Source organism: Mixophyes fleayi, chromosome 9 (genome assembly GCF_038048845.1).
Source record: "Mixophyes fleayi isolate aMixFle1 chromosome 9, aMixFle1.hap1, whole genome shotgun sequence".
Classification (NCBI taxonomy): domain Eukaryota; kingdom Metazoa; phylum Chordata; class Amphibia; order Anura; family Limnodynastidae; genus Mixophyes; species Mixophyes fleayi.
The window spans coordinates 20,901,051-20,911,929 of record NC_134410.1 but is presented as its reverse complement, the minus strand read 5'-3'; the positions used below and the strand labels follow the sequence as shown (position 1 = coordinate 20,911,929).

The 10,879-nt window shown below is 42.3% G+C and overlaps 1 protein-coding gene across 8 annotated transcripts in view; it reads right to left on the bottom strand.

Moving 5' to 3' along the window:
- Positions 1-325: 325 nt before the first annotated feature.
- LOC142102157 (calpain-1 catalytic subunit-like) overlaps positions 326-10,879 on the bottom strand; it is a 35,193-nt gene continuing 24,639 nt past the window's right edge. For 6 of the 8 annotated variants that reach the window (XM_075186821.1, XM_075186819.1, XM_075186820.1 and 3 more), the window contains 4 exons: positions 10,694-10,772; positions 7,216-7,332; positions 5,481-5,539; positions 326-772 (listed from right to left, as the gene is read on the bottom strand). In XM_075186821.1, the coding sequence (XP_075042922.1) occupies positions 746-772; positions 5,481-5,539; positions 7,216-7,332; positions 10,694-10,772 (282 nt within the window). In that variant the 3' untranslated portion in view covers positions 326-745. Of the gene's footprint in view, positions 773-5,480; positions 5,540-7,215; positions 7,333-10,693; positions 10,773-10,879 lie in introns of those variants that run through there. The other 2 variants (XM_075186824.1, XM_075186826.1) reach the window with 2 other exon arrangements.

Below are 10,879 nucleotides of genomic sequence, written 5' to 3'. Positions count from 1 at the left end.
TCTCTCCCCCTGCAGTGCATTCTAATAATTGGTTCCTCCCCTTGTGTAATGGGAATGGTCTTGTCCATGTGGCGCACACCAGCAAGTACAGGAAACTGTTTATGTCAAGCTCCTTAGTGAATAAAGCAAATTTTCTTTTCCCTTGTGGTCCACAACAGTGATCACAGAAATCTACTGTTACCTTCTCTGCGATGCACTACTATATTTTTTGCTACTTGTAAAGAAATCTACAACACTGTATTTTATGACAAAGATTCAGATTGTATTTATGTGTAAACTTGCTAAACTGTATGCAAATATTTTGTCACACGATGTTATGAAAAGATACAAAATGAAGCATTAATTTGTGACATTTTCACAGGCTCCATCTTGTGGCAACTGCAGGAAATTGCAGAACATCGCTGAAAACATTTTTTGAAATGACAAAAATAACACAGAATGAAAAGTACAAATAAATAAATTGCAATGTACAATGCAACACCTGACATCTTACAGGAAATCAATCACTACACAGCTGCTTAGATTGGGATTAACCAATCCCATTTTCAATACTCTCCTGGTCTCTAGCAAGGAGATTATACTGAGAATCTTGCTGTTTTGGAAGAGAACATTTTTTTACCCATATTTAATTTTTCCACCAGTGCGATACTGAGGAAATTCTTGCATACATTGGCTAAGACCATGTTCAGGCATGTAATGTCTTGTTGAAGCCTTCTTCCAATTGTCTCTCTCTTTAATTTTCCCTTCAGCTGTACACAGCCAGCATCAGCCACTGTTAAAATAATAATGTCATATACTATCTTATTATTATCGTTTATTTGTAAGGGGCCACATGGTTTCCGCAGCGCCGTACACAGTACAAACAGTAGACCATACAGGGTAAAACAGTGCAGAACATTAAACATAAAATACCAATACTTCAGAAACTCCGGGCAGGCAAATACAGTAGAGACGGAGCGGAAGAACAGATATGGAGACAGGAGGAAAGAGGGCCCTGCTCATACGAGCTTACATCCTAAGGGAGGGTGAACAAAATCAAGCACAGAAGAGAGCCAGTGAAGCAAAGGGAGAGGAAAAAGGGGCCAGAGGATAAACAGAAGAGATGAGAGGTTAAGTGGATGGTTGGTAGGCCTTAAGGAACAGGTGAGTTTTAAGTGCCCGTTTGAAGGAGCACAGGTTGGGTGAGAGACGGATGGAGCGAGGGAGGTCGTTCCAGTGAAGGGGGGCTGCACGGGAGAAGTCTTGGATTCTAGAGTGGGAAGAGGTGATCAGAGTGGAGGAGAGTCAGCGATCATTGGATCATTGGCTAAGCGCAGGGAGCGGGCAGGAGTGTGAATGGAAAGGAGGTTAGAGATATAAGGGGCAGTAGACTGGGAGAGAGCCTTGTAAGTGGTGGTAAGGAGTTTGAAAAAGATTCTATAGGGGAAGGGGAGCCAGTGTAAGGAAAGACAGAGAGGGGAGTCAGAGGAGGAGCGGCGTGAGAGGAAGAGGAGTATCGCAGACGCATTGAGTATAGAGCGGAGAAGGGCGAGGTGGGAGCAGGGGAGGCCAGTAAGGAGGAGGTTGCAGTAGTCGAGGCGGGAGATGATGAGAGCATGGATGATAGTTTTGGTGGCATCTTGAGAGAGGAAGGGACGGATGCGGGCAATGTTACGGAGTTGGAAGCGACAGGCTTGGGTGAGGGATTGGATGTGGGGGGCGAAAGAGAGAGAGGAGTCAAGAGTGACTCCCAGGCAGCGGAGTTGGGTGACAGAGGAGATAGTGGAGTTGTTAACAACAATGGAGAGGTCATGGTGGGAAGGGAATCTGGGTGGGGGAAAGACAATAAGTTCAGTTTTGGAGATGTTAATTTTAAGAAAGCGTGAGGACATCAAGGAGGAGATGGCTGAGAGGCAGTCAGTTACACGAGAGAGGAGGGAGGAGAAAAGATTAGGAGAAGAGATGTAGAGTTAAATATCATGAGCATATAGGTGATACTGAAGACCGAACGAGGAGATGACATTATAAATACTTAAGTGAAGAGAAGATAATTCATCAATTGTGTAGGGGATTCTCTATTGTTAATGACGTGTTTACTGCATGGAGCAATCTCTGAGTACACTTTTATACACTACTATGAGACACACACAACTCTGAAATGTGGACATATTGTACAGTGCAATGTGTATAATTTCAGAACATTGTAAGGGACAGTGTCCCTGGGGCATGAAGGGCCCACCGGGGGACTGCAACGCTAGGGGTCCACCAGAGGGGGTATGGCCAGCCATCATAGAGGGGAGACCGGACACTAGAGGGGGAGTGGTCAGCCCACGAAGGACAGCTAGCACCATAGTGTAGTATATAAAGAATGCAGTGTGTATATAAAGAGTACACAGTCTTGATCCGCCCCTTAGATTGGGCAGAACAGTCACCAAACATAGGGATTGTCCCACTAGACCAGGCTTGGCTAACCTGTGGCACTTCAAGTGTTGTGAAACTACAAGCCCTAGCATGCTTTGCCAATATATAGAAGCTTATTGCTGGAAGGGTATGCTGGGACTTGTAGTTTCACAACATCTGGAGCGTCACAGGTTAGCCAACACTGACTTACAGCAACTTTATTCAGTTGTGTAATGCGGTGGACCTGGGCAAGAATTGCACTTGCCCACTGCTTGATTACTTGTCTTAATACAGCTATGTAGCAGGGGTATGTACAGAAATGGGATTTCCATTCCATCATCTGAGCTCTTAAGTAAGAGGAGGCACAAAAGACGGAGCGGAGACCCTCCAGTCCAACCATGCACGAAGATTTCTGCACATAACCAACTTCTACCTCCTCTATCTATGCTTCCGTCTCTCCCATAGAACCACTCTCCCTCGTCCAGTGTCTACTACTAAAGAGCCACCTCCACCCCCTCTTATCTTCCCTCCTGCAGAGCTGCTCCCCATCTAGAATGCAGACGAACATAAAAAAATGGGGTTGGGGGGTTGTTTTTTTCTATTTCCTCTATGATTTTTTGTTTGCATTTTTAATGAAAATTCGTGAACAAACTGCAAACCTTCTTATGAAGTATGTTCACTACGATTAAAAACACTTTTAATATAAGGTGTTCATATATTGCTATCCTTTATTTATCGAAAAATGTTTACCAAATATATCTATATAATATAAACACGTTTGTGTAAGACTATTTACAACATTGATTCAGACAGTGATTACAATCCCTGTACACGGAGGACAGGCAGTACAGTACAACTCTAAAATATAAGAGTAAAATGAACACTATCACGATGGGGCCAGGGACAGGGGGATAACTTGGGCTAGCTCAGTGGGCCACCTGCATTCTTTGTTTCTTTAAAGTGTTCCTAATAGGCTGCCGAGTCAAGTCTTGCCCCCCCCCCCCCCCACCCACTTAGGACTTCACATGGGAAGGATACTTTCAAGTGTTCCAGGATATGGGACATCTTCAGGTGTTAGACATGCAGTCTGGAACTCTGCCAAGCATATTTCTCCTGTAACATGGTGGCAAGGCTTTTGCCAGCACCAAATTAAGAAATAGATAGAGAAGGGGTGGTGGGTGCACATAGACAATAACTGTGGGATAGAGAACAAGCTGCTGGGCGAGGAGGAGTTAAGAAACAGCCTAACATGTGAAATAGAGAACAAGTCAATTTGAGCAAACTTTCAGTTTTCAGTAGTTCATGAAAGAATGAATATGAAAATCGGAAGAAGCATCAACTGCTGATATAGTTCAGAAAATTAAAGCGATGACACCAAGTTTCATGATGTGGCAATGTTTTTTTTTAGTCAATATCCCACACTTTCTCTAATTATTTACATAATAACTCTGTTTTATGAGGTTGATTGTGCAAAGTTGCAACTTGTAGCTCTATTTGTATAATATTTAAAAAAAAAAAATGAAAGTAATTACGGTCTGAATCAATCACATTTTGTAATTTATATCCAAATATGATAATCTTATGAGCAACCCTAGTGTGACAGAGTCACCACTGAATTGTGTGTAAGTCCCAGGTTTCTGTCCCAAGTGTCCCTCCATTCATTAAGCCCATTTTCAGGACTTCTAACCTGCCAGACAGACAGAATGCTAATTAACAGTTGTACCTGCAAAGTGTAAGTTTAAAAGGTTCTCACTCCTTCTCTGTACCTGGGGAAAGAGGCTGGAATTCTCCATTGAGAGAGAAAACTGCTACTTGTTCATAAGTGAATTAAACTGGACATTTGGGGTCGGATTCATTAAGGAATGTAAGGCAAAAAAAGGAGTAAGTTTTCTCCTGGACAAACCATATTACAACAATGCAAGGGGTGCAAATTAGTTTATTATTTTGCACATAAGAAATGCTGTTTGTTTTTCCATATAGCGCAGAAATACTTGATAGCTTTATGTTTACACTGAAATTTAAAGTTGATCTAGGTCATGCCTTACCCCAACTATTAATCTGCCATCACATTTTAAATTTACCTCCCCCTCCAATGCAACATGGTTTTGCCCAGGTGCGAAGTTACTCATTTATTTATTTTTTGCTTTACTTTCCTTAATGACTCAGGCCTCTGCTGTTTGCATGTCAACTGGACATTAGGACTTCCACACTTTGTGGCAGATTCAATTGGCCGCGATGTTCCTCAGAACATAGTGGGCACTCATCCTTTACCATTACTACGGTAAAAACACAAGGGGGATTTCTGTAAAATAAAAAAAAAAATCCACGCGAGGCTTCTCACAGTCGTTCTGAAGGCAACTCCCACAGATTTTTTTAAAATTGAATCTGCCCCTAAGAGAGGGATTCCCTAATTTGCCGGACAGTCCAGGATTTATTTTGCTTTATTTTAGCTGAGGCGATGTTGTACCATATTATTGGACTGATGTAACTTTTTATTGTTGCTGTGTGAAAAGTGCCCTGTCTACCTCAGGAGACGGCATCTGTGCCCCAATTCTTGTGACACCAGTTCTACATAATACACTCCATGGTCTTAAAGTAGCAATGTGAATTCAGATCCATAAAACATACACAGAAATTACATATATTTACACCCCTTCCCCGCATAAAAGGAAAGAATGTATTTTTGTTTATTGCTTTAGAATTTCTGGACGTTTCACATCACTATTCCTATCCTGTGAAACCTCTTTCTCTCCTCCAGACCTCATGATCGTAGCTACTTCCACATCCCGCTACCATAGAGCCTGTATACTTCCTCCTGTCCTTATTTGTCATCCAACATGTAAAGCTATGTCTTCTATTAGCATAGAACTGAAGGGTCCATTCAATCTAGTGGGGTCGGTGCAACGTGATTGGATTATGTGCACCATGAGATCTGGCAGGTTGGCGGCTAGTCTGTGAAATATGGCAACAGGTTGTGTATAATGTGGCTAAGGGGTCTGTATATTGTGGCAGGAGGGTGGGCTAATGTGGCTGCCAGTGGAAGTATATAATATTAGTATCCACGATCGGGGCGCTGTTAGTAGTTCTTTATAAATACCAACCTGACGGTAATTTAGAGCCACTGTGCCAGAGCCAGTTTGGTCTGCAGCCTGGAACTTCTCTGCAGAAAATAAGAGGTTAGGAAGATAAAGCTTTATTTTACATTCTTACACTGATCAGATCTCGGCTACATACAAAAACAAATACTGAACACATTTTATATTTTCAGTCTCAGACTCCACAACTCTTAAACCTTGTTATGTTCTGCAACACTGATGTTTCTCACCCAACGCATTTCATGGTTGATTTCTGGGCGACGTCTTCCAGTGATGTATAAAGTAATATCACTACCTCTGTATGCCTTCATGTAAATCTAAAGGGTAGTGTCACACATGCCATTTGTATCCGCACACTGGTGTTCATAAGTTATCTGCACTCAGAGGGGGGCAGTGTAGACACCAAGTTGTTTGCACACTAGAGCTCACAGTCTACATGAACGCTGGTATGGCATATTAAGATTCCTGTGACCAAAAAGCAGTGTATAAACTGCCTGCTGGTTCCTAGGTCTAAACTGCATGGGCACCAAAGTACTTTGCCAAAGGGAGAAGTGTAACGTATTTAAAATGTAGGAAAGCACAGCGCGGATCCCTGGGGCAGAGGAGATTCTAAAGGTGTAATCAGAGAAGGGATGAAAACCAAAATAGGACAGTGTCCCTCAGACCTATAGAGCTCAGAATTTAGATGATCAAGCATGTCAGAGGCAGAGGACAAGTCTAGAATAATGACTTTTAGCTGCAAAACGGATTATTAGTTCAGTGGATCCCAAACTGTCTCAGTTTGATGCACCCTTAGGATCTCCAAAAATTTTTCAAGGCACCCCTAAGCCAAAATAATTACCAAGTAGTCCCCCACCTTGCTTACCACCAACCTTGTACATGGCACCCCTGTGAGCCAAGGCGCACAGCTTGGGAACCTCCGAGTAAGTTACTTTGATCAGTATGTTTCAGCAGAGGGCAGGGAGTGAAAATCAGATTGTAGCAGTGGATCCAGTAGCAAGAGGAGAGACAGCCGGTCAGGCAAGTATAGACAAAACATTAGAGGAGTCTGGAGGCAAAAGGGGATTAGAGACAGGGCCACAGCTCACCGGAGTTTATGGATCAACAAATGGTTTCTTAAGAATGTGTGTGATTAATGTAGCATTGTAAGATGCGGGAGAGGTGTCTGATGAGAGAGTGACTGTCAACATATCAGTAGGGTGGGGAAGGAGTGGACTAGGTATGAAGAAGGGGGATCCAGAGGAGATGTAGTTAGGTGGGAAGAGAAAAGGAGAGCAGAGATTTCCCCCTCAGATAAAAGGAGTGAGTGGGCATGGAGGACAAGAGATAATGGGAGAGTGAGATTTCAATTAGATTTCATATCAGTCGGAGTCTATACAGAGACAAGTCAGATGACAAATATACAATGCAGGGTCATCTCTGGGTGCTAATACAGAAAGAAGAACCACAGTTACATGGCTAATCTAGAAAGTAAAATCATGATATAAAGTTGAGAACTTTGTGCCAGAGGAAGAGAAAGCTGGTAACTCTCTGGTAATGTGTGTACAAAGCAGAAGTGGTTCTGGAAGCTATTTAACAAAGCAGAGAGTTCTGCAGTAAATGAAGGGGAGGGGAGTAGATGGGCACCACTGTGCGGCCAAAAAAGTACCCATGTGTTTCCCTTCACCGTTTCTTCATTTATAAGCTTGGTGTGTAGTGGTAAGTGTTCTGTATAATGTGGGTGCATGCTTCTGAGGCTCACCTGTCAGACATTGAAATTTCAGGAGGCAGCAAATGAAACTTGGATAAGTGAGAAAGCCATCGGAGTCTCCATATCCGATTTGGGCCAGGCGTACCAGAAAATCATCCACCGGAAGACCTGAGAAAGACAATGAAAGTCCTGTATTTGTGCTTAGGTTATTTCATTTCCACTTCCTTAGTTTCCCAAACCCAGTCCTCAGGGACCCCTAACAGTGCAGGTTTTCCATATCTCCTTGCTGGAGCATAGGTGTATTCATTACTGACTGACACATTGTAACAGATCCACAGGTGGTCCTAATTATGTCATGTGATCTGGAAAACCTGCACTGTTAGGGGGCCCTGAGGACTGGGTTTGGGAAACCCTGATTTAGGGCATTGGTGCATAACTCCAGGGCTGCATGTGGCTCGCAAACCCATTTTTTCGCAACCCGTGAGAAGCCGGAGAGGTACAGGGAGACCCAGGAAGCCAGGACAAAGATTAATATGGTAGTGTCTCTCTCCCAGCATCCCAGGTCCTCTGTCCTGGATTGTGCTTTGTGCCACTGTGGCTGGAGACTCTTCCAGTCCCCATTCCCCAGCTTACATTGAGATCCGGTCGTTCATCAGTGAATAAATAAGCTTTACTCTAATACACTGCCATACTGTCCGTGCACTACAAAGTCTCACTTCCCAGGAGGACAGGTCAGTACGGTGTTGATACACATTGGGGATGAGGGGGATGCATTCCTACAGGTGAAGTGCTACTGCAGAGGCGAGGTAGGCTAAGGTGTTACAGGGGAGGGGCATTGCTCCCTCCCTATGTGATATAACCACACCCACTACGTGGAATGGTCACGCCCCCTCTAGTGGCAGACCGCTGCTATGTAGCGCAATGCACATGGGGAGATTTTAACAATCCTGAGCAATATGGCAAAACTGTAATTAATCTTTTTATGTATTAAATTCTATATGTTTAAGCAAGTTATGTTTTATTGTGAACCCTTCAGATAAGTACTATCTGCCAATGCGGGACTCGGACCTAGGAAAGTAGAGCACCCCTGATCTAGAGTATAGTTGAAAATGAAAATAAAAATCTTTTAAACTCCGACATAATATTTATTGCAGTAAAATGTAACTGGTGTGACTGTGATGGATTACGGGAAAATTGCAATAAAAAGTGATTTTGTGACTATCACAGAAATATCTGTAATAGCGTGTTCATTATGGAATTTATAGGCTTCAAATATTGACTAAAATTATTTTTTATTATCTAGCTACAATTGGGAATGTTAAATTTAAAGGATTCTTCCATATTTTTAATGGTGAGGGCCACCTTTTAAGAAGTTGTATAAGTGTTTCCATTCCCCTTGTGTCAAAGAAAGACGGAAAACAATCATATTTGAAAAAAAAAGACAGATATTCTCCAACTAAGTTGCACCACTCAATTTTTGTCACATTAAAATAAAAAAGTAAAAAAAAATAAAGATCAATCAAATAGACATAATACAAACCATACATAACCCTTACATTAGCAGGACCTAAATCTAAAATTACCCTAAGTTTTCACCCTAAACTCAACAATTAGCTGAAGCTTCAATATATCTTTTAGGCCTAATTGTAAGCCTAAATATCTAAAACGATCCTAACAATGCTTTCATCATCTCTCTCCAAATTCTAAAAACTTAAGGAACACTCTACAGCATCCATTACTGATGGAACACTGCTAGGCGTATTCCACCACCAGTACTGCCTGAGGCGGTACTTCTCCTCTACCGTCGCTGCCTTACCTCCACTGCAGAAGCACCATGGTGGGTGACAGATGTAGGGGCAATACTTCTGAATACTGAATAAGTCATAGATATGGGATAGGAGGTAAATCTTCAGGGCTGTGTTCGGATCAGGCAGTGATCCTATTGGGCCAGGGCCTATGGTGAACATGGGCTTAGAGCTAGATTTACTAAACTGCGGGTTTGAAAAAGTGGAGATGTTGCCTATGGCAACCAATCAGATTCTAGCTGTCATTTTGTAGAATGCCCTAAATAAATGACAGCTAGAATCTGATTGGTTGCCATAGGCAACATCTCCACTTTTTCAAACCCGCAGTTTAGTAAATCTAGCCCTTCTAGGCTTCTGAATGGGCTGCACCTAAAACAGCAGAATTATTACCCCCAGGAATGGCGGCAAGCTGGCAGCAGTAGACCATATACAGGAGATAAAATCTCTTTATTGGTGCACGAAAAGGGGGAATGTGAAGTATTGGAGGACTTTACGCACCTTTGCCTAATTAGACTACTTGTTTATTGCAAATGACAGATTTAAAAGTTCACTGGGCCAGCTGAAAAGCATTTGTTGACATTAAGGTTGAAGCATAAAAAATATTATATTTACACATATTATTATATATATTTACGGCACTTCCAAATTTATTTATATGTATATATCACCTTCCTTAAAGAACCTTGTGATTTTCCACTTGATCAGCATGTTCTGTGACACTGACTATATGCTAATCAACAACGTTTAAAAATCAACTACAGAGACTCTCATGCCAGCAGGTAGAATACAAGATAGATTGATGAGCTTGATTCCTGACCATGGCCTTATCCGTGTGGAGTTTGTATGTACTCCCCGTGTTAGTGTGGATTTCCTCCAGGTGCTCCGGTTTCCTCCCACTATCCAAAAAGATACTGGTAGGTTAATTGGCTGCTGACAAAATTAACACTAGTGTAAGAGGGAATTTCGACAGTAAGCACCAATGGAGCAGGGAATGATGTGAATCATCATCAGCTATTTATATAGCACCACTAATTCTGCAACACTGTATAGAGAACTCACATCCGTCCTTGCCCCATGGAGCTTACAGTCTAAATTCCCGAACATACACAGACCGAGAGAGACCAAGTTCAATTAATAGCAGCCAATTAACCTACCAGTATGTTTTTGGAGTGTGGGAGGAAACCAGAGCACCTGGAGGAAACCCACGCAAAAGCAGGAAGAACATACAAACTCCACACAGATAAGGCCATGGTCGGGAATTGAACTCATGACCCCAGTGCTGTGAGGCAGAAGTGTTAACCACTGAGCCACCTTGATGCCCTGACAAATATTCTCTATACAGCGCTATGGAATTGGTGGCTCTATATAAATAAATGCTGATATATATTTTACTTTTCATTTTCATTTCACTTTATGGCAAGAACATGTTGTTAATTGAATAAATCTTCTACAAAATTGATCTAACATTTTAATCCATGTAATTCTTCGCTCTCTAAGGTAGGGACATTCAAGTGCAGTCGGCTTTCTATTCTCCAGTGTTGGGTCCTGCAAGATATTAAGGCAGTCTCATAGCCTCACGCACGTCAGTAAAACAGCTCACCACTAAAAGCAGTCAGTAGCTTCACCAAAAACACATCCATTTCACTGTGGGCTAAATACGGTATTTCCAAATACTGCTTTGCAACGTTGTATATTCAGCAATCATATCTTGGTAACTCTCTTACCTGCTGACTGTAGAGCTGATACAAGCTGATCATTGTGAATTCTGTCCATCACGTTTTTGTGTAAATTACAAAATATACGCTGCAGGAAAGCAGAGGAAGAATTACAATGCGTAGTGTAGATGCGTTGGTGGCTACAGCGTAGAATGCCAGGATGAAATGGAAGCTTTAAACGGGAGTAGCTATCCT